The sequence below is a fragment of the Cynocephalus volans genome, chromosome 7 (assembly GCF_027409185.1).
Source record: "Cynocephalus volans isolate mCynVol1 chromosome 7, mCynVol1.pri, whole genome shotgun sequence".
Taxonomy (NCBI): Eukaryota; Metazoa; Chordata; class Mammalia; order Dermoptera; family Cynocephalidae; genus Cynocephalus; species Cynocephalus volans.
This window is the reverse complement of record NC_084466.1, coordinates 52,010,953-52,036,278: the sequence shown is the minus strand read 5'-3', so window position 1 is coordinate 52,036,278 and position 25,326 is coordinate 52,010,953. Positions and strand designations below refer to the sequence as shown.

Here is a 25,326-nt window from a genome sequence, read left to right as displayed (position 1 = left end):
GGCCTCTATGATTTACTATGTTAAGATTTCAAATAAGAAAGAAGAGTAGAGATTACATATATTTAAGTAATCTTTGTAATTAAAATAATAAACCTCTGTGAATATCTCCTGGAGGTGTTTGTTGGTCATTATTTCATAACAAGCTTACTAAGAAATGCCACATTCTTACTTACATATCATGATACAATCCTTTAAAGAAAGTTTAAACAACAACTTATTACCATAAGACAATTTAAACATTTAAACTAAATTAACCTTTCTATGCTCACAGAAACAATTTTTGTACGTGGGAAACTATTATAGTTTTGGGCTCCCAACAAAATAAGTTTTCCTAGACAATTGCAATAATAGAGGTATTTTATAAAGGTATAACAATATTTTACAAATGCAAATTAAAATAAAGCCATATAGACAAAATGGACAAAAACGAACCTCAGTAGTATTTTTAAAATCCTGAATGTTAACTAGGTCTACAACAAAAAACAAATTCTGGAATATCATTATAAAACACATTATTACAATGACAAAAGTATTAAAACAAGATTGTAAGAAAAAAACCCCACAAACTCAAAATAAATTATAGTTTGGCTGACAACAGGCAAAGGTAAAGTGAAAGCAGCAATGCTCGTGCTAGCCAAGCAGTTGTATCTTCCTCTACTCAGATCTTTCTTCCCCCTGTTCTGATTCCTGGTGGAACCCCATGTAATAACACACCACAATGTGCATTTCCTAAGTTACTATCCTATATGCAATGAGGGTTTTACTTTTGCCATTGTTTTTACATCACTCTGCAGGAGAAATGCTTGTACTTGCTGTAGGGGGAGGTGAGTGGAGGGAATGACGAGCACGACCACTGAAAGGCCTGCAGTCAGCCCTGTTGCACCAAGTCACCCACTCTGGGGGGGAAGCAGCAGCCATTTCCTCTACAAGCATAAAAAGGGTATTAAAGACAAGACAGCTTTTTAGAAGAGAAAATTATTGTAGTAAGGGAAGCCCATCTAAAAGGAAATCATTTTTAGAATATGAGAATTCTTTTAGACAAAAAACATGTTCAAGAACATGGTAAATATTAAATAAAAAGAGGTGCATAACAGAGCATGGGATGGTTTCTCTCACTGAGCCTTCTGAAGAAACCAACCCTACTCAAATCTTGATTTCAGATGTCTAGTCTCCTGAAATGTGTCAGAATAAATTTCTGTTGTTCAAAAGGCATCCAGTTTGTGGTAAGTGGTAATGGCAGCCATAGGAAACTAACAAAACTGCTAATTCAAGATTTTGCAAGCTGCATAAATAGAGTCTGGTTTCTGGGGAGCAGCTGGCAATTCTACCTGCAATATCTGATTATCTCCATGCCTTTTCCCCCTACAGATTACACCAACCTTGTCACCAGTGAGATTCAGGAGACTGTCATAAATGTGCTTGCTCCATCCACTGACTAGGTTTCTTTGTAGTATATAGACTTGCTATGTTAAGCTATCCTTCAGAATGCGTTATTCTGAAATTTTCTTTCATCTACCTTGTTTGTAATTCCCACTTCATATTGAAAACTGAGTGGCAGAAATATTGCTTCAAGCCAGCAGCCTAACAGAGCTCTAAGACCTTTATTGTCACAAGTGATACTGTCCTGTTACTTGATGTTAACCATGGTTCATAGGTGACACTGACAGAACTGCTCGAGTAGCTATTTCAAATCTGTAGTGGTCAAAAATCTGCAAACACTGGAAACTGTTAGTTTCTCGAAAAGATTAATGCTGTATTGATGCCACTTTCAGTCTGTTAACCTCCAAAAAGATATAGAGGTCTTCCTGATGTGGTTTTCTTCTTCATCATCATCTATCAGCCTGAGCAGCAGCACATTCAGGAAATGTTCCTAGCTCAGTATCTTAAAAAGCAATCTTTAGCTGCAAGTAGTTCCTCCATGCCTGGTGTTCTTCAATGTCAGTCTACGCAATCCTTAATCCTTCTAGTGATTTTGTCCATGTTCTTTCTATTCCACTCTGCTGCTTTCCAAACTAGTTTATATTTTCACTATGAAGTGATTGCCCTCACTAACTCATATCCAAGTCTGCAATTTAAGCTTTTAATGCCAACTCTACATAGATAACCTCTGGAAATAAACTGGCAGGATTTAAATATGAGCCCCATACCAGTACACCATGCCTGTTATGCACTATAAATATTTTTCATAAATCCTGTAATTACCTTGGGAATGGCCCAGTTATATTTCATCATATCTTTTTGTGTTAAAAGCGTTAATTTGTTGAATGTAAAATTTTACATATTCTACCAATTTGGTAAGTAAGTGCAAAATATAAATTCTATTTTTAAAATAATTTACCTTTTATTATATTTGACTTGTATTAATATTAAAATTACATTAGTATTCCTAAGTATACTTATTAAAATGGCTACAGATAGTCAAATTTGATCAGTGAGACATAACAACATAGGAGTCATAGGCTAGCTTCCCAGACACAGCTCTTACTCTATGATCTATCTATATAGAACCAGCACTACAAAGCTCAGACACCAAACATTTCCATTATTTCCACAGGATAATGAAAACAAAGTGAAACCAGCTACCCATGCTTTCCTTTTGTAAAAGTGTCAACAGATAATTCAGAATGACTAGCTTTTATTAGTCATTTGGTTATATTAAAATTACAACTATTATAGTAGCAAAACAGAGATAAGTAGAAAGGAGATATACATACAAATACGGTGAATAAAAGAAAAAGACAAAACAAAAACTTAGTACACTCCAGTATAAATGAATGTTAAAACAAAATCTAGGAATGCCATAGATCTAATCCTGAAATTAAATGTGAATGTTCATGAATATATTTATTTAGAAAGCCTTAATATTTCCTTATACATGTACTATTTTATGTGTCATGTCTATTCAGAAAAGGAACTGAGGCATACTAGTAATTATTTAAAATCATGTGCTAATTCATAGTCTATAGAAGAACCTTTGATATTCCTAAATTGATTACTAGTGAACATCCAACACAGCAGGTCTACAACTGCTTCTTCAACTGATCTCATAAAATAAAAAATCATTTAGTATAGGCTACCTTATCATACAGCCTAAAACTCTTAAGTAAACAAAAAAAAAATGACTTTTAGTGTATTAGATTCCTAGGGCTGACCTCACAAAATACCACAGACTGGGAGCATAAACAACAAAAATTTATTTTCTCATAGTTGTGGAGTCCAAGGTTAAGGTGTCGGTAGATGTGGTTTCTTCTGAGGCCACTCTTTTTGGCTTGCAGATGGCCATCTTTTCACTCTGTCCTCGCATGGTCTATCCTCTGTGCATGTACATACTGGTGGCTATGAGTCCAAATTTCCTCTTCTTATAAGCACATAAATCAGATTGGATTAGAGCCTACGCTAATGGACTCATTTTAACTAATTACCTCTTTAAAGGCCATATCTCCAAACATAGTCAAATTCTGAGATACTGAGTGTTAGGCTTCAACATATAAATTTATGAGGTAAACAATGCAGCCCATAACATAATACGTTTTTGTGCTCTTCACTGACAATTCAATAAAAGCAATATCCCATACAGTTGTCTTCTTTAAATTATTTTATTATAAATACCATCACCAACAATGTATCCTGTCAATAAACTTCATCATATAGGCAGAAAATGTGTAAACTAAAGAGTATTTTTATAAAATTCTAATATCCTACAATTGATTTTAAATACCAAATGAATTATATATCACACACAAATTACAAGGCCCCAACCTACACCTCCATGACATAATGGTTCCAAGTAAAACTTTGTTAGCTATGTTGTAAACTCTGCTTCAGGGGGACAGAAAATGCAATTGAATTAATAGTTAATATTGAATATTCAAAATATATATCAAACTTGCTAAAAAATTTTAATTGGCATTTTTGGAAGGCTATAGTACAATGAGGTTAATGGAAGTCTTTGAAAACACTGCATTCTGGCGTCAGTCACCTGGAAATTAGGTGTTCTAAGTGCTCACAGTAGGTGAATAAAAGATAAACATTTGGTATTTAGTAAGGCATTTATCATAAAAAGTTGGAAATGCATGAAGAACTATAAACCATGACATGTATTTGAACAAATATTTGGGTCAGATCAAGAAATTGCTAGCTAAAAGCATACAAATAGAGTCTTAAAAGCAGAAAGAGGTCTAAAAGTAGAGAGGATAAAAAAATCAAACTTAAGGTATAAAAGAATGCTCTTGAAAGATAAAAATATGGAAACAGAGCAAAATGACAAAAATTAGAAATGGGAATCATTGAAGCTGATAGTACACTGAATATTGCCCTTTTCCTATAAGCTAGTATTTTTCCCCCCCTCTCCAAAGGGAGAGCACGAACACAGTCCCCCACTATCACAAGTTATGCAGTAGAGTTTCCCACATTTGGGGAAATTACAAGGGTCAGCACATCCGGAGTGCAATGGATAAGCCTCGCCCTAGGAAAACCATCTTTATGATCATGGTATCTCCCCTGCAAAGTCTAAGAAGCTAATGCTCTTCCCAACAGTTCCAGTAATAGTCTCTGGTTTAGAGCAGCAATTCTTAAATAGTGGTGTAAAGATTTCTGGGAAATCTATGAATTTAGCCTTAAGGAAAGAGTAGAATACACAGAAATTTAGTGGTGAGGTTCTCAGTAAGAACCAAGAAAAAAGCTCCAAAGAAAGGATGACAATTACTTTAAATTCTGGGATAAAGGTGAAAACTAGATAACATGCTACCACTTCCCACAGATTTAACTTAGGCAGAATCCACCATGCAGCTCTAACCTGAGGTGCTGAAAGCTATAAAGAAACACGACAAATAAGAGAAAGAAAATCAGAAGAAAGGGGACCAAGAAAGATTTTCTCAAGTAAATAAAATTTGAGAGAAGAGGTTAAGGGTGTAAGGATCAAGAGCCCCATATTGTGTGGCATATTATGATCCTGATACCTATTTGAGATGCTGATGGAAACAAAAAGCTGTTGGATATACAGGGTGGAGCTTAGAAGGAAAGTCTGGGATATAAATTTGTAAGTCGTTAACATAATGATGGTACTTAAGTCCTTGGAAATTGAAGAAATCACCAAAGGAGAAGGAGAAGATCTAGGGAGAAAAAAAGAGAAAGGCTCAGTATTAGGCTAATAACAACCGCAACACACTGAGGCTTCGTAGAAGAGAAAGAGGTAAAGTAAATTGTGAGTGAAAGGGAAGACCAAGAACCAGTTGGTGCAGAAGCCAGATGCGAGTGAGGCAGACTAGGTTGCACCAAGACACACAAATTATACCTTGGACCAAAAGCAAGACAAGAGCACAATTTCTGACAGAGAGTAATCACTCAACACAGACTTGATAAATAAATGAGTTACCAACTAGACTAGCATGGCATTTCTAGAACTCAGATTAACTAGGGAAGAATACAATGATATGGCAGAACCATAAAAACCCTAAAAAAGGGGTGACCAAAGTGATGGTGTAAACTTACTTTAGTTTTATTTTAATATATCCCCCCCAAAAAACAAACATTCAAAAAATCAGTTTTGTCATATTTTCTATTCATTAAAAAAATAGCATTTCAATTTAATAATGAAACATATGAGTAGGAAGTAATCAGTAAAACCGTCATAGATTAGAGTCAGGAAAAACAGGAAGTAAAAATGCATTCAACCCCTAGAAGTCCATAAAAAGAAGAAATATTCTAATGGTATACAGAAATACAATAATGACCCCAAATATTTTCACTGAAATACAACAGAGAGCTGTAAGCCATTATCTCTTAGAAAAGAAGCAGTCTTAATGAAGTAGATTTTTGAAAATTGTCATACGGGTAAGCTCATTAGTTGCAATGAAAGTTCCCCCTGCTGATCCAGGAGTACCTAATGACCAGGATTTGTTATGTCTCAAAAACAAAGGCACTTTTTAATTCATGTGATAGCTCACTGAGGAGACTTCAAATCTGGAAACTATTAAATGATGATATATAATATAAGAGCACTGAAATTCTCCAAAGCAAACATAGATTTATCTCATCCAAAGCATTACATTACTCCTCTAAAACCTTATGCATTAATAGGATAACATAATCATAAAAAGAAATTATGCTCAACAATCACCTACACTATAAAAAAAAAAAAACTCGGCAATGGTTTTTCTATTTTAAATATGAAGTTGGTTGCTCCCTGTGAAACATATTAACAATATCTGCTGACCCATACACATACCCATGCCGCTGCTACAACAGATGGAAGCTAAAAACCCCCAAGGCCCCAGAGGACACTGAGACAACAACAACAAAAAGACAAACAGAAGAATCAAATTACCAAGTTACAACTCTGCAAGTCCTTATGAAAGTTAAATACTTTAAAAAAGCAACTATAATAATATTTATACAGAATTTTAAATATAATCAAATGAGTTAAGTTTTTGAAATATTTATCTACCGTATATAATATTTATCTAACTTACAACAACTGCTAGAAAATATATTCTACAATAAAAAATACATCAAAAGATAAGTATGTTCCAGCTTACTGTTTAGTTTTAGAAGTAGTATGAAAAATAGTGTATTGGTCAGAAATGCAAACTGTCATTGTCTGGAAATGCTGGCACTGTTTTAGTTCTTATTAAACTACTAATGTTGATATAAGCTATTAACTACTCCACCATCTTTTCCCCAGGAAAAAAGCTCCCTCTAGGAGTTTTTGTACCACTGTACCACTTTTTCATCCACTACTCTGTTACTCATCAAACTTAACATCCATCAAGAACATGCATTTTCAATTTTTTTTTCCATCCTTTTTGCTCAAATATTCCAAAATTTCAGAAATCTCACTTTAGGAAAGTCAATTTCCCTGAGTCAATGAACCAATCATTTAAAAGCTATTTTGAGTATCACCAATTTACTTTAAATGTTTTTCTTCATTCAGTTCTATGGCCTTTTGCCCTATCTCACATGTTTTAATACAAGAAAATAATTTGGATTATTTTCTGTTCTTAAATTCTAATAAAATATCTATAAGTACACACACACACACACACACACACACACAGAGATATTTTCTTCTTATACCAAGGACATTTTAAAGTAGTACAGGAGCAAAGTAAGTAATTCAATATCATTAGAACATTAGGATTTAGTAGTGAAAAATAAAGTAAAAAGCTTATTTTTAGTCTTAAAAATCCAGACTAATTAATTCCAACTATCTTCCAATAGGCTGTATGAAATACATACTCCAAAGAAGTATATGTCTTAGAAAAAAATTTGCAAGAACATCTCATCCAATCACATGCCTCTTTGCAGATAAAGTGCTATAATCCTCATTTTATAAAAGAACAAAAAATTTTAAACGGTTGGGGAATGATGAAAGTGGTTTTTCTAAAGAAGGAATATTCACTCTAATATGGAAAAAAAATCCTTGACTTTGATGAATTCCAGTATTAAGAAAAAAATAAAGAGATCACAAAAATAATTTGACATTATAAATAACTAGTAGTCAACTAGAATAAAAAGAATACAGATACTCCACCATTCGAAATGAGCTGTGTTCCAAAATGTACTTACAAATTGGTTTTTTGAAGCCAAGTAAAGTTGTTCCCACAGAATCAACATCAGATATAAATGAAAAATAGATTTATATGGTGGTCAAAAAATTGCATTTAAATCATATCATAGCCAAGTATTAATAATAGGTCCTATACATTCTGTGACCCTTTACAAACTGATCTAAGCCCACAGTAGGGGCTAGATCTAGGTTAGATATTTGGGCATCTGGCAGTTTGGTGCTTACTAGGACAAAGAAAGAAAGCTTCACCTACAAGGTAAGTGGAGATAGTTTTGGAACTCAGGCAAAAGATACTGATCACTGGTTCTGGGCCAGTTACATAATAGTCACTGAGTGCTTGTTAATGACACTGAGTCAAGGGAGCCTGGCCCTAACCACAGTGGAGGTTTAGCAGCAGAGGGTGGTACTAGCAGGCATCCGTAAGTTTTAAATAGCAGAACAAAGTGTTTTTCAATGCAAGCCCTTATTATTCAACCAAATTAAACTCATAGCTCCAATCATGACAACTCATAAGTATCGTACAGCTTTCTGTTTTTAAAATGAAATATTCAATATGAACACTGTGACAAAGTAGAAAGTATGTACCAATAAAAGGCATTATTTTCTGTCTTCGAAGACAAGAGCAGTGAAATGTTTTTTTACAAAAGCACAAACCTTTACTAGCTTTGTCTAGATGTTCCAGATCATCCACAAAATTCAGGATATCAGGGTGCTTTTCTTCACATATTTCTACCAGAAAATGAAGCAGTGTTGTTTTCTGATCTGCTGATTTCGTGTCCTTTAGCTAAATAGAACGAGAGGGGGAAAAAAAAGTCAAAAATATTTTGATAATCTGCCTACATAAATAATGTTAATACTGTATTTTGTAGGAAAGATACAAATGAGCTGTAAAATCAGTTAATTCCAACTTCTGAAAAACAGGTATTTAAAATACTTTTTTAAAAGCTACTTTTTATTTGCTCTTTAATCAAAATCATCAATATTTGTTGTAAAAAAAAAAATGAATTAGTTTAATACAATCTAGTATACAATGCTTTATGGGAAAAGAATTATGGTAAAATGGCTAGGAAAACAGAATAACCCGGAAGTCTATATAACAGTAGTATTTAAAACAACCCTGGGCATTCATTTATCATTTGGCACATATTCATAGAATGCTTACTAGATACTATAGGAATTGGAGATACAACAACAAATAAAAGTCTTTCCTTAAGAAGCTATTTAGTGGGAAAAAAAAAAAAAAAGAAAAGAAAATATGTATTTGCCCTGGTGTGGTACGCAGTATAGTAAAAATAATGACAAAGTATGTCTAGGAGGAAATGACATCTGAACTGAACCTTCGAAGACAGGAAGCTATATGGGACTAGGGAAGGGAAGGAGAAAATTCAAAATTCAGTATCATAGGCAGATGAAGCAGCATTTGAAAAGGGCTACAGATGAGGAAAAATATGGCACATTCAATGGGAAGCTGACTGACAATACAAAATACTAGTGTGTATGTGTTGGGGAAGGCAAGTAGGGACAGTGGAAAGTCCAGAAAATAAAAGGAAAGGTATGTCATGCAATGGAAATAGGATTTTGATTCTGAAGCAATGGAAGTTTTAAGCTGGAAAAGAAATGATCAGATGTACATTCTAGAAAGCTCCCTCTAAAGTAATGTAGATTAAAAAAATTAGAGCAAGGGTAATAACAGAAGCATGAAGAGTAATTTAAAAAGCTGTGATAATAATCCAGGCAGGGAAAGAAGGCAGCCTTAACAGAAATTGTGCCCTGGGAATGGAGATAATAGGACCAAGTGGGCCTGGAAACCCAGGAGATGTCATTGAGACATGAGAAACAGATTTGGGTGGGGAGGGCAGAGATGGTAATTGTTTCAGTTTTGGACAAGGTGAGTTTGAAGCTTGTAATATCCAAGTGAAAACATCCTGAAAGGACATAGATTTATGTAGATGTAGAACAGTGTTTCTGAACCATTTTTCCATTATTGCCCCTTAAGGAGCTTTCTAGGCATTTTTTCCTGTGTCTGCAACTACAAAATTTTAAAACCACAAGTATACTGCATTTATGTGTATGCATATCTGTGCTTTACATGTAAAAACCAGTAAGATAAACAAGACATTTTTTCCTCTCCAAGAACCTACTTTCTATTCTTGAGGATGATACTGCCCCTGTTGAGAATACATGATTAGACTTCACAGCAGCAAACTGATCTAGGAGCACTAAGTTTTGAGCTCTTTCTCCCAAAGCTAATTAGTTGACCAAATGAACCCAAACAGGTATGCAGAATAAAAGAAGGGAGGATACAGGCTTGAGAAGAAGACAAGGATGGTCCAAATTCTAATATGAAATAGCCAAGGAATGTAATCACAAGGGAGAGGTGGTTAAGCTAAAACCTGAACAATGAATAGTAGTTAGCTTGGGTTGTGTGGAGTGATTGGAGAGAGGGAGTGTTGGTGGAGGAGGGAGTGACATGAACACAGGGTTAATAGATAATCTGGTGGTGTTACCATGAGTAATCATTCAGAGCAGATACCCATATAAAGGATAAAAAAGAAAAAAAATCACTCTTCTTATACCAAAATTTAATTTAGAGCTGGAAATTCCTGTAATACCTAATTGTACACAGTCCTATTTACGTGCTTCATTTCTAATGACTTTCCACTTTCCAATATGTTCATACACATACACACACACATGGGTTCTTCAAAAAGTTCATGGAAACATTGATATTATTTATTATCTTTTAATTTCATTTTCCATGAACATATCGAAATACCCTTCCTACATATGTACACACACACACACACACACACACACACACACACACACACACACACACACACACACACACACACACGGTGCCATCTGCAATTTTTAAAAAAATTCCACATAACTAAATATTATATCACTATCAGAAAAACATATATAACAGAGTAAGAATGAGAGAGATTGTTATCATACATATTAACATACTCAATGCTTATTGATGCAAAAACTATCATAGCTCTGGAAACACTGAGCTACCCACCTAGACAGCCTTTCACGCAATTACACATGCAATAGGCTCAAATACTATACTGACCTACTCAACGTGCAACTCAAAGAATGGTTCCTGGCACTTTAAAAAACAGACTGAATAAGAACACTTAGTTCATTACTAGATACCTTGTTAAAAAGGAACATAGATTTCACCCAGCTGAGTGTTTTAAAAGAGTACATTTCAATAAAATGACTCCCTTACCAGCTGGACAAATTTCCAGTAACATGTAGATGACCTGGTAATGCTAAAACATGCCCTTAACTAGCTCGTGTCCTTGGGCAAGTTACTGTATGTTAGTTTTTATACACGTAAAATAAGAAAATGGAACTGAACATGGAAAGGAAACTCTAAATTCACTTTTTACTCCAAAAATAATAAGTATACATTATAGTAGACCTAAGTGTTAGCAGACATAGTGAAATCTAATTTTAAAAAAGAACTAGAATAAAAATGAGGAAACTTAGTTATAATCTCAGTTCATAAGTTATTTCTGCACACTTGATTCAGTTGGACTCTTTCTATGGGTTTCAGTTTTTAACAAATAAACCTGAGAATGTTAATCCAATTTGTGAAAGTTTCCTTACTACGCTATAATTTCATTCATACTATCATCTTAAAAAGATAAGGCCAGCATGAAAGCAGCAAACTTGCACAAATATAATAGTTTTCTCTTGTAAGACCAAGAGTCAGCATAAAAGCTGTCTTCAGTTTTGTTAAAAAGCCCCTAGCAGTGAAGCTCCTCTATTCTTCCCCCACCACTTTCACAGCGCTGACGACTTGCAGAGCACTGTGCCTGCACGGACTCTCCCAGTTACCAGTCCACACCATTCCTTACTATGCTCATGAGAAACTTGATCAACAGCCTGTATGGAATATTCATTAAGACAAACATCATCTACCTCTATAATTTGTAAAGACTGGAAAGAGTTTTCCAGTAGTATTTGTCTTTAGATGCAGCTAAACAACCAGCAACTGCCAGGATTAATATTAATAATCTCTATCATGGAACAACAACAAGCTGGTTCAACCTTGATCTTTACACATGAGCAGTAAGAATTCAGAATTAGAATTCTAGAACACAGTACTGCATCTACCAGCTTAATAAAGGTTAAGTACTCAGGTCAAACACAGATTCAAGTCATTCAGAGACTATTATGAATCTAGACACTAATTTAGGGCAGAGGATGCTATCTATCATGGGCTGTCCTACTGAAAACATCAACTGATTAGTATGCGGCATATTGATAACACTCTAATATTAAAAAATATACTCACTCAATAAGAAATACAAGTACAATTCTTCCATCCTTCCAAAATCTGTATTCAATAATTGTGAAACAAAAAAGTCACCCAAATTTCTAAAAAAATAAATTTGAAACTAAGCCTAATAAATAATGAGTGAGTTAAGAAGCATTTTGTTGACAATGTATGAAATCTCATTTACAAACTACTATGCAAATCTAAACTGCAGAGCAGAGATTCTTCATTCACGTTCTAACATTCTCAGGAAAAATTTCACAATGCTGCCTAAATATTCTTCCTGCCTCAATTACTCTATTACCTTCCTCCTTCCCCCAAATCATTTTTAAAAAGTAAGCCTTCCAAAAGCATGAAAGCACAACAAAATGTATTTATCAAGGTCTATATCTATTTGCTCAATATTTTTTAATTTCTTTGATAAACATTAACAACTAAAAAAGGTACTTTCTACTTCTGCTAATCACTCATTTCATAATCAGTGATTGAGCTAGAACAAGTAAAACTGGAGAGAGACTGCTAATTTTGTTGAAGATGAAGAACTTACGCACACTTTGTAATGCTAACTCTCAGAAAGAAAATGAAGCTAAAATATTTGCTTTAAAAACTGTTCAGATTAAAAAATAGGTTTTATTTAAATTTTAAGACATTGCTTGACAGGATTCCCTTTGTATCACTGTCAAGAGATTTATCTTACTGCTGAGTGCTCATCACTGTTAAAAAGAAGTTCTTATTTGTGTATTGTTTCTTTAAGGTACATTTAAAGTGGCACAAATGTCAAATAAACAAAAAGACGGATGGAGTTTCTTCTACCACTCTGTTCATTCCAGACAAAATAATGTTAAAAGCAGATTCTCTAATAAATCATGGCCTAGTTGTCAGTTTGTAGTAAAATTCCTTTGTAGCTACAATGCAAGGTTTTGGAATATTTTTAAGGTATTGAGCACAAATTTCAATGACATTTAGAGAATATTCCATTGTTTTAGTCACAAGGAAAAAAAATTCTTAAAAACTGAATTTCTTCTTGATGATCTTCAGAATCCAAAGAACTATAATCTCTTACTCTTTGAATAAAGGCACTTATATTGTAAGAATACCACTGTCAAATTAGTAACTCTCCTGCTCATTATGATGTTCCTATAATCTAAGTGTGTATCAAAACAGCTCTTTAGATATTGTAGACACTGGAGAACACCAGCTACATGACAAAATTCTGAGAATCACGTAGTGGTCTCATGAGCATTCTAGAAGACCTCAATCAGTGAAGTACAATGCTGAAGACGACAGCAGCAATTCTTATTTGTTTGGCACTTACTACGAGACAGAGACTAGCCAAATAATAAAACACATGTTAAGTGCTTAAAACACACACCATCTTCATGAGGAAGGAACTAGCATTAAATCATTGTTAAGAGGAGAAAATAGAGATTTAGAGACATCATGTAGCTTATCTCAGATAACCACCCAGTAGAACCAAGACTTGATCCCATGTCAGTGGGAACACAAAGCTCTTAACCAAATAAAATACAGTTCCTCTACAAAAATCTTTACTTAGTCTAACTTATCGTTAATTGCCAAAAGAAACAAAATTCTGAAAAACACAGTGGACAGAAATGGTAGTATGACACAAAAGAGCATTAATGCAATTTAAAAATACTAAAGCTGGCTGGCCGGTTAGCTCAGTTGGTTAGAGCACAGCCTTAGAACACCAAGGTCACGAGTTCAGATCCCCACACCAGCCAGCCGCCAAAAAAAAAAAAAAAAAAAACACTAAAACTCTGTAACCTTCTAATTCTAGCCTGAAAAGTCTCTAAAAACAGACACCCTCTCAACTGATGTTATTTCTTGCTCTAAGAGGATGACATTCTTTCCATTGTTTTGTCTATAAAATGAATAAAATGCTACCTGAATCATATCACCCCAAAACCAAGTCTTTATATACTTCTAAGAGATTACTGCTGACAAAATATTACACAGATATGGTTGGAGGAAAACATATCTATAAAGTTTAACTTTCAACTGACTTACATAAGTGTATTTGAATGACATCATATCCCATCTCAAATCCTTTGTAGAAGAAAGTGGATCATGTAAGTGCTTGAAGTAGCATATGTAAAAATAAGTTAAAGGTATCCACATGAAAATGAGTATGTGAATACGTACTGACAAAAACTATATCGTATTTGCTCAGATAGGAACCACAAAAAATCAATGTGCTCATACAAATTCACTAGTGCAACCAACCACCATTATAGAATAGATAATGTTTTCTGATAGGTAGATTATATACATATATATGTATATATTTTTTTTAAATAATCACCATTCTGATTAAAGTTTTTTAAAAAATTGGGTATCCCTCCAGTATGAATGGCAATAAAAATCTTGAAATAAATAAAACCAAATGCTTATGACACTGCCATAACCATTAATACCTATAATAAAACTTTCAGTATGATTTTAAAGATAGAGATCAATTGTTATTAGATGAATTAGATAGTAGGTAAAATAGACATTAGATAATTTATGGCACTCATATAAAAAAAGTTTATATTTATTGCTTAATTTTCATTTTAAAATAATGAGAGTTGAAACATTTAACGAACAAGAAAATGCTTTAAATAACAATAAACTGGTTTCTACTATATCCCCACAGAAACATTTTCTCTAAATTATATTTTTAACATTTTTCTCTTGAATTATTCTTGAGCATAGAAACTTCTATATGAAAAGCATTTTTGCTTTTTAGTAAAAGTTTAGCTTATTACATTGTCTATTGTATTATTCAATGTTATGTTTATTTATACTGTCTCCTTATTAGAAAAAGAATTAAACAGTTCAATGTTCTTTACAAAAAAGACTATTTATCAATTCCTTTTAATATTTAGAGATTAGAAAACATTACATTCACAAGACAAGTGGGAAAAGAACTAGAATAAACAATTCACAAAGGAAGAAACAATTAGAATAAAAATATGTAGAAAAATGCTAAGCTCTTTGATGATCAAAGATATCAAAAAATACATTATACTTTTCACCAACTAAATCAGCCCCCTCTAACCAAGAATGCCTAATCATGGCAGGGTCGCAATGAGACTGGCACTTTTATAGACAGCTATAGGCATATGCAAATTAGTAAAATCCTCTAGGAAAACAATTCAGTAATATATGTTAAGTTTTTTTATATATATATTTGATTGAGGTGGTTTCAGAAAACACACTAGAGTCTAGTATTGTCCAACCAAAGCAATGTAACTAAATGTTATCTGAAAGCACTGATTTCTTAATCTAATAGTAAAAATTTTTCATAGGAATGATTAATATAAACTGGAGTAAATGCTTAGAGAGCAAACATATTTAGATTATTAATATAAATGGATCAAATACATTAATTTTAAGTTAAAGGCTTTTTTAACCTTTAATTTTTTTAAAAAATTAACATCTTAATTTTTAGAGTTTTAGCTTTACAGAAAACATGAGCAGAAAATAGAGTTCCCACATACCTTTCCCTCCATACGCACAAATTCCCCTATTATTAACATTTAGGCCATATTAACAAATTCCCCTATTATTAACAGCGCATTTTGAGTGAGTTTTTGTGAAAGATATGATGTTTGTGTCAACATTTTTTTTTTTGTATGTCAATTGTCAGTTGTTACAGCATCTTTTCTTTAAAAGATTATTCTTCATTGAATTAGCTTTATCAAGGATCAGTTGACTGTATTTATGTAGGTCTGCGTTTTGGGGCTTTCTATTCTCTTCTACTGCCTGGCCTCAGATAATGAGCCAGAAAGCATTTCCTCTCCTATTTACTCAAACAGATTGTAGAGAATTGGTATTATTGCTTCTCTAAATTTACTGGTGAAACCATCTGGGCCTTGTTCTTTATGCTTTAAAAGGTTATTAATTATTGATTCAATTATTTTAATAGATACAGGCCTATTCAGATTATTCATTTCTTTTTGTGTTTTAGTAGTTGTGTCTTTCAAGGTCCAATTCATCCAGGTTATCAGACTTATGGGCTTAATGTTGTTCAGAGTATTTATTATCCTTGTAATGTCCATATGGGATCAGTGATGATGATCTTTCTTTCATTTTTGATATGGGTAATTTATATCTTCTCACTTTTTTTTCCTTGGTTAGTTTGGCAAGAGGTTTATCAATGTTATTAATCTTTTTAAAGAATCAGATTTTGGTTTTGTTGATTTTCTCTATTAATTTCCTGTTTTCAATTTCATTAATATATGCTCTAATATAATTTTGTTGCTTTGCTTACTTCAGATTTCATTTGCTCTTCTTTTCTTTGCTTCCTAAAGTGACAGCTTAATTGATTTTAGATCTTTTTCCATTTCTAATGTATGCATTAAATGCTATAAATTTCACTGTAAGCGTTGCTTTTAAAGCATCTAACAAATTTTGATAAATTACATTTTTATTTTGGGTATCCTCTTATATTAAAGTGGATCAAACCCATTAATTTTAAATTAAATGGTTTTTAAACAGAAATACAGGAACTGCTGAACTTTATATCTAAAGGATTTAACAAAAAGCCATACCTCAAATATCTCAAGTGGTGTTTTCAGAGGTTGTTGGGGTGCTAATGGATTTAGTATGTAATGCCCAATGCTGAAACCATAGTTCAAAGTTACCTTTGCACCTATTTCATTATGATTCTTTCCCCTGTCCTACAAGATCAAATATTCATAAATACCATTGGCTCAGTATTACTCTGTGGATAATAATGTTGCATGTTTGCCTCTGATCCTAAAAATGTAGAAACAATGGAGACCCTCGATAAACGATAGGCAGACAATAAGCTTCCTAAACTATCAGAAACGGAGCATCTTATTCCTTTAATTTTTCGTTTTTCATTTATAAAATGTATAAAAAGAGGAAACTGAACTAAACCAGGGATGGTAAGCAAGATTCATCTCGGGTGCTACCTCTGATGGGTTGTAGCTGTCTATAAGCATGGTGTTCAGAAAATTTCCAAGACTGAGTGTTTGGGGGAAAGAATCTGACAGAGTAGCAACACTTGTCACGACGGCAGTGAGATGACAGCACACAGGAAGTGTATTGGCTGTGCCTGAGCAAAGCTGCCCCTTTATCATTCTATTAAAAGAGTAATTCTAATTTATAATGCGTAATGAGAATTTTTTTTTTAAATGACGTGAAAAGAATTTAACAAAAAACACTATTTACTAAAGCCAATTAAATACTTTTTGGAAAACTCTTCAGATTAAATGTTGATGAATGACTCAATGTAGGTTAAGCATTCTAAATAGTTTCACATTGCTTTGAAAGTCAGTATTTCTGTAATTTAATTGGCTGCATGTAAAATAAGAATGGCATTTGCTATTTGCAAGTCTTTGGCCCATAACTTCTTTACTTTCAAAGGGTGCCAAAACTTAGTGGTATGATTTTGCCAGTCTGATAAAGAATAAAAATCCCTCTAAAACACACACTGAATGCAAATGCAACAATGGATTTGTTGGCAGAGATCTTTCTGAAAAACAACTTCATATAGTAAAGAAAAAAGTGATACATGAGGATCAAAATTTCACAAAAACGATTTACAATATTAACCTGTGTGACTGTAACAGGTAAGCAAAATACAAACTGCCTGTAACAGGCAGAGGCACTGTGTCATGCTTTTATAACCATTTGTTATTGTTTTGGTGTTGGTTTGTTTTCATCTTTTTATGTTTGTTTTTTGGTTCCAGACCACCAATCAGGGATTTTCCATTCCATGATAGGTAAATAGGGAAGAAGACAGATAAAAGTGATTCTCAGTTCAGACTGAGCATTAGAATCAACTGGGGAGCTCTTCGCAAAATGCCACTAATCAGGATTCATATCCATACATTCTGAGTTAATTCAATTGGTACGGGGCTCAGGCATCAGTATTTCTTAAAGGGAACTCCAGGCTGCAAATCAACGTCATCCAAGAAAGCGCCATTCACAATTTCAAAAAGTCACTCACTAGGGATGGTGAAGACATTAAAGAAAAAGGAAATTCGATGTTTTTTGTTTTTTTAAAAATCATCCACATCACAGCTTTGGTGAAATTATTCTACTTTTTTCTGGTTAGCCTGCTTTTAAAAGGAATATGCAGATCAGATAAAAAAAAAAATTCAGGCACTATAAGAGAGAACTTAGACAAAAATCATTCTTGTCTGCCACCCCCAACCCTCTTCACACCTTACTCCCAACCCTTACAGCCCCATTACTACGTGTCTTTTGATGACCTCAACATTGAGATGTACTCATTAAATGATCGACTGCCATAGAGAATAGAAAGCTTCCTACAAAGTGATTAATAAAGATTAATTTAAAATGTAATCAATAGTTGTTTTTGCAATTTTCCTAAATAATAATTTAGAATAAATACTGATAAAATTAGTTATTAAAGTTGGTAAACTCCTCCAAAATTTGTATCTATTACCCCAATACGGAAAGTCAGTTTATTTAATTACCTAGAACAAAAAGCTACGTCATCCTGTTGTATTGATCAGGATGACTTATTCAGAAATCACACATCTCATTAGACATTAGCAAACACTGCTAAACACGTTATAGCCATTGTATGTGGATTGGTAACAACTGCTTCTCAAATTCACAAATCGAGATTACCTCATATATTTTAATATGGTGCTGAACTTTGAAGGTTGGGTCAATTCTTTCTTTAGCTAGAATTCTGATCTACTTGAAAAAAAATATATCATGGACCTACCAATAGGTTCTCTTGGAGAAATACTCTTAACACTAACCATGTTCAAATTTTTCCAGCTAAACATTTTGGTCAGACAAGTACCTACCATCTGCTGCTTGGATTTCTAAGGATATGAATTTCTATCAATGGCAAGTCCCCTCAATAAGAATATAATCTCAAAATTTTATTATCCAATTTTTATCTAAAGCCTAGTAATATCTTTGGAGGATTTTATGAATGACAAGCAGTCCTCCATTTTTCCATATAATCCTAGGGTTTATCCTTTTAAATGCCAAGCCATCTGAAAGCAATGTACTTACACCATTTTACCTAAACTAGGAGTAGCATTACTGTGACTGATGAGTAAATTTTTATCTTACCTTGAGGGTCTCAGGAAGTGCCAGGCCCTTAAGAGGCTCTGAATACACAGAGGCAGGAGGGGGAGTTCTAAAAGAAAGAGCCTCATGAAACTGATTCTTTCATTTTTTTATAAGAACTACATAACACCACATTTTCCTTTTATAAAGATATACATGCAAAGGTTCTTGTGAAGTTCAACTTAAGCTAATCAGAGAAAATACTATCTTTAGCTCAAGTTCCACAAAAATGTTTATACTTCACTTCAGCCACCATAAAGCCCTTCACGTATGAATCAACTTTCATTTTTATTTAAATCTTAACAGATTCGAGTTTGTGTTTAGCTTATATCTCATATTTTACTTTTTTATTTACTTGTCATATGCAACATCAAATGTTTGGGATATATAAAAGCAAACAAACCTTTTCTCTCTGAACTCAGAGATATTATAGTTGGACATACTGATTACAAATATATACAAAGATATAATATAGCTCCTAAAATTAAACTACAATGTGTGTGGGATTCACGATTCATGTACTTATTTCTAACATTGCAAAATTAATAATTTAATATGAATTTTAACTCATTTTTCATACTTGAACTAAATTTATAAAGGGCATTTAAAAGTAAGGATTTTTGATACAGAATGTTAAATGACATATAATTACCCAGCATGTTTTAACAGCTTAAAATATTTCCTTGTCTTTCTACTGTCAAATAAATATGAAGTTCTTGTGCGGGGGCTTATGATCAAACCAAATGCTTTATACTCAGTGTGAAAATTCAATCACAATTGTCAAAGATCAAGCTACGACTTCTGATAACAAACATGATGAGATATCATCTTGTTCAATATATGCTTTCAACTTGACATGTAGGCTAATAAAAAATATGAAGTTGTAGTATTTATTTTGTTTCTTGGACAACAGAAAGCTCCTAAGATGGATGATCAAAACACCCAGTATCATTGCATGAAAATGCAGTCAACTCTTTATCTGAAGACAGATTAACCAGTTTGCAGACTAACTGTAGTAAAATAAAACAGCATGCATTGCATTTGTAAAAGATTTTAAAATTACTATGCATCATTGATTGTATCTCAATAAGAGGATGTCTATTTTCAACTATAAAATAAACATGAGACACTGTTATGTCTATTGCAACAAGTTTCATTCAGCAGCTATTTATTGAGTATTTAATATATACCAATCACTGTATTATGCTCTTCTACCTCATTAATCAGACCTAATCTGTCAACAGCTCTCCTTAGAGAAGGCATGAAGCCAACTTTCTGTAAGTCGACTATACTTCTGAGATGCAAAACCTAAAGAGGAACAGGCACTTTACAATAGGAAATTTACCCCAGTAAATTTACAAGTGTGGGTTTAACTTCTCCCCCACCTTGCTCCTCATTCTCTGTTTTCCTTCCTTTGCTTCCTTCTCAGGGAAAGCCTGAACCTGGCAGTCTTGCTTGCCTCCTTCTCCTTCAGCTTCCAAATTCATAAGCACCATGACCTGACAATTCCCATGGATGTTCTTGAATCTGTATACTTCCTTCCATCCTCTCTACTATTCTACCTCAAACCCCTCTGTCACTACCTTAGCTTAGAACTACATTATTTCAAAGAACAGTGACAGTTACATAGCAGACACTCAAATATTTGCTAAATAATCAAACAAGGCAGCTTCAATCAAATGATCTTCAAGATACTGAGGTAAATGAGAAGAGGGAAACAACAAGAAAATCCCTAAACTCATTCCCTTTTGAGCAATCACTTCAATCTTGTCAGTAGCAATAGCTCCCATCCTTTGGAAAGCTAGAAACCTGGGATTTTTCTTTCACCTCTCCTCTTCTCCTCCACCTCTCACACTATCTGCCCTATGTATCTTCACAGTTTAATTTCCTCTGTCACTCCCCTAGGTCACACACTACATGTCAGCCAATCACTGAATATCTCCCGACTATAACCCTCTAACCCAGCACTGCCCAATAGAACTTTCTGCAATGATGGAAATCTGCTATATCTATGCTGCCAACATGTATGGACACTGAGCACTTGAAGTGTGGTAAGTGTAACTGAGGAACTAACATTTTAATTTTATTTAAATTTTAATTAATTTAAACTTAAATAGCTACATATGCTTAATGGCAATAGTACTAAACAGTGCAACTTAACCTTATTCCATAGAATTATCTTCCTACAAAACATCTGATCACATTACTTGCCTTACAGAACTAACTTGTCTCCATAAAATCTCCACCAATAGGCATGACACTCAAGGCCTGTCACATCTAGACCAATTTATCATTGCAGTCCAATGTCCCCCATCCCTCTCCCATCTAGTCTCCAAAGGTACTGGACCACTCAGTGTACTTGCACATGCCATTCTATCATCCACCCTTCATGCAAACTGTGACTCTTACTTAGAATGCCTTTTTCTTTAATAGACTATCTACTAATCTTTCAAGACCCAGCTCAAATTCCTGTTCCTCTCTGAATACTTAACTGCCCTCTCATAACTGAGCTAGTCTCTCTGTTTTAACTCTCTCTGCAGCCATAACTTTTTTATATACAGCCCCATTAAAGCACTCAATCATTATTAAAGGTTTATATGTGAAAAATATTGGTTCCATGCCCACCAGGTAAATATTAATCACAAACATCAAAGAGATGATTGGGTAAAGCATCTGGCACAGGATTTCACCCTGAGAAGCACCCAACGAATGTGCAAAGTTTTCAAGACATGTTTTAGGAACCGTATCACTCATGCTAGGGATCTAAACTGTGGTAGCCTAAGAAAACAAAGCGAAGAAAATAAAAGAATGGAGATGAGACATGGCAAAAGCACATAAAGGCATTGATACCAATGGGAGGTTTGGGGAGGGAACATTATGGAAGAAAATTCATGAATGGACCAAGAGATTAACTATTCAATAAACCCACAGCTAAAGGTGAACTTCTTTTTCATCTTCCCTACATAACAGGCAATAGGAATAATCAAATTCCTTAATCAGGGCATTTAGATGTTACAAAGTCAAGAACAAGAGAAAGCTTTTTTTGTGATGAGTAACTGAGAAGAATTTGTTGTAAGCAGACCAATAAAGCACTGTTACTAGGGCCCACTCCTCAGAAAGGAGCTCTGTTATATAAGACACTGAATATATTTGCTGTAAGGAAATTCAACCTGTGAAAGATCCAGGAGAAAAAAAAAAATCTCTCAACTTACTCCATTTTCATATCCTCTAAAATTATATTTAGATAGAAACATTTCGAAATCATCAATGACATCTGAGGAGTATTTATTATTAATATAATCATTTCCCCTTTATATAAAGCAGATTCGTTTTTCTCTCTTTTGAGTCTGGTTACAAAAACAATGCAGATAAATATTTAAATAGTTAAAGGTAAAAAATTTTAATGGTAATCTTAAGCAATACTCAATATATATACCATGATATGTAGGTAACTAAATAACTATTAAATTTAAATAACATTTTGATGTTCCATTTTACTGGTTTGAGAAAGCATAGGTTTATGATATAATTTTGGTATTAAACAAAATCCTTCAGTTGGATTTGCAGATCAGAGAAAATTAATATTTGGATTTAGTTCAGAGGTTGAGTAAATTAGCTCAGTTCACTCTGGGTTTGAGTTCATGGTTCAGTTCAAGTCCTTGATAATGAGCATATCAAAATAAAAATATTTAAATAATGTCATCACGGCTGACACTTAAGAGTAAGTGTTCAGGCAAATATGTGTTTAAAAAAACAAACTCACTTTACAGAGAGAGCTAAGGTTAAATCCAAAGGTTTGAGCATTCCGGGAGCCGGCATTCATGTAGTTTCCCATAAGCAATACAAGTTCCAGCAACTTGCTAAAGCTTTTGCTCTTCTGTATCTCTTCACAGGCAGTGCTGACAGCCATGATGTCAGGTTTGATGTTGTTCACCTGCTCTTCAAACTGAAGCTTAAAGAGAATAGCACTGAGCCGTGGCCGTAGTCTCTTCACATTGCTCATCTGATTGAAAAGAAAACAGAAAATTTCCTTTAAAATGCATGGTATACTTTAGTACTGTACAACTGCAAGTAATCTGGGATGATTTATTGGTATGACAGTACCGAAGAAGCAATATGTCCCCTAAAACTGATAGCAGGAAGGAAGAAAAGCCCTGCTTGTTTTTGTAAGGAATCCAGACTTATCCCTCAAAACCAAAATCAACAATTTACGTGCTTAGTGAAAAGAAGTCTTTAATTAAATGATAAAGTTTAATAAACATTTTTTTTTTAGAAAATTAAAACTTAAAAAGGTAACGACACACAGGCAACAAATTATAAAGCATTCATTTCATTACTTTACGTATTTTTTGTTCAGTACTAAAATATACTGGGTCATGTTTAAAACATATTCAGAAAGGTCTAAAGAGGGTTTGTTTTCTTCAAGTAGCAATTGCTGTCCTTAGAAGCCCTGCTGACTAACAATATGTGTTAGACAGAGGGAGAGTAAATAGGTCCCAATTTGTATTAAATTGACTTTCTTCAGAAACACAGGAAAGTAGAATGACTCCTGATACATACTAAATTAGCAGAATCAGAGTTAGGAAACATGGGAGTAGCAGGGGACAGAAGCAGTGCAAAGCCATAGGTCTATCACATGCCAAGTTAACCCTGTTTGGGATTCTGAGTTTCTCAGTTGGGAATGTAAGGGATTGAAGGTGTCAAAGAGAACAAAGGAGCAGTCCTTGCCTTTAAGCTTAGTACTGTGTTCTAGCAACACATGTGAGGGGAATAACCACTCACCCGTAGACTGGAGGGATACTGCATTTAAGCTAGTATCCCTCCAGTATGAACTCCTTGACCAAAGGCATTTAGGGATTTCTGACTCAAAACACGCTGAAAGGGCAGTGATAGTAAAATTCTTCAAGTTCAACAACTATTGTAAATATCAAAGGCAGTTTGAGGCAGGGTCAGAAAAAAAAAAAATAGTGACAAAACACAACAGGATGAAAATAGGAACTAGGTCTCTTAGTCTGAGACCATAAAGGAAAGGCTAAAAAACAATTTGGCTCATAGGGTGCCAAATATATTGAAAATCATGATTGTTCAGCAGACAGAAAACAATCTGTCCATAATATAATAATGATTGTGATTTAAAATAAAATATACTACACAAAAGCTTATTAGTCTCCAATATGAGAAAACAGACAGTGCCTTAATGACTTAATATACTCCAGCCTACTCATGTTAGACAAATTAAGCAATAAAGAATTAGGTCTCCAGAGACACCTCTGAGAGAATATCTTCCGATGGACCAAATCCTTACAGTGAATGAAAAGTTTCATTAGCAAATAATATAAATATCTAATTTATACCTAGCATTCTCCCCAGCCACTTGACATGTAAATGTTTAAATGTATACAATCAATATTCTAAGAGCACAACTAATGTAATTAATAAGTTCGTTCTACAAAGTACTTTAAGAATGTCTTCAAACTCCCCTGTCTTGGGAAAATAATTTTTCTTCTCCCACTAGAGAGTAAAAAGACCGTAAGCTCAACAAAGGCAAAAACAAACAAACAAACAAACAAAAAAAACATTGGGTTTTACAGAGTAAGTTTAAGCAACATAAAATTGTACAAATACAAAGGGAAGCCCTATTAGAATATCAGTTCTTACTGAGCACCAATCACTCTTCCTAGACATTGTATCTCTAGCATACAGAGTAGGATTAAGCTGTGATTATTTCTCATTAAGATTTCTCTTAAAATATATTGTTTGCCCCCAAATGGATTCACAACCCTGGATTTTCTTTATCTTTAGACACTACAAATGGCAGATATCCATATTAGTTGGTAACATGAATAATGTTCTATTACATTTAATATATCCTTTAGAATAGTGAAATGTGCCAAGAGCACTTACAAGTAGTACATGTAGTTGTGGCCATTAATAGGTTCACAGCATCTCTATTTTTAGTTGGTGGCATTAGTCATGATTATGAAGTCAAATATTTGGCACTTTGCAATAAACATGAGAAGAAATTCTCTAGTACCCCATGCAAAACATTAATATTACAAAAATATATTAATTCTAACATATATTAATATACTACTGCATGGACAAAGAGGGAAAAAAAGATTACTTAAATGACTACATTATACCACCCCAAAATATGTTAAAGCTTTCTTACTGACAAGCTAACCATATGTAGCCAGCATAAAGTAATTAATTTTTCTAGAAAAATATAACCTAGATTTTTATGAGTAATGAGTCTATCTGGCACTAGGGACAATTACCTTGAAAAGATAGGGTAAGTCTATGGTGTAATGAAGAACAAAGTGCTACAAGTTCATGAAAACTCCTGACAAAGCAAATTCAGGAAAGGTAACCT

At 33.7% G+C, this 25,326-nt stretch overlaps 1 protein-coding gene and 1 non-coding gene across 5 annotated transcripts in view; both read right to left on the bottom strand.

Moving 5' to 3' along the window:
• Positions 1–25,326, bottom strand: part of DIAPH3 (diaphanous related formin 3) — a 493,080-nt gene that overhangs the window by 198,186 nt on the left and 269,568 nt on the right. For all 4 annotated transcript variants that reach the window (XM_063102549.1, XM_063102550.1, XM_063102551.1 and 1 more), the window contains 2 exons: positions 22,717–22,956; positions 8,222–8,351 (listed from right to left, as the gene is read on the bottom strand). In XM_063102549.1, coding sequence (XP_062958619.1) covers positions 8,222–8,351; positions 22,717–22,956 — 370 coding nt within the window. The remainder of the gene's footprint in view (positions 1–8,221; positions 8,352–22,716; positions 22,957–25,326) is intronic.
• LOC134382888 (U1 spliceosomal RNA) lies at positions 4,352–4,511 on the bottom strand. Its single transcript, XR_010024145.1, has one exon. It is a non-coding gene; the product is annotated as a U1 spliceosomal RNA (small nuclear RNA).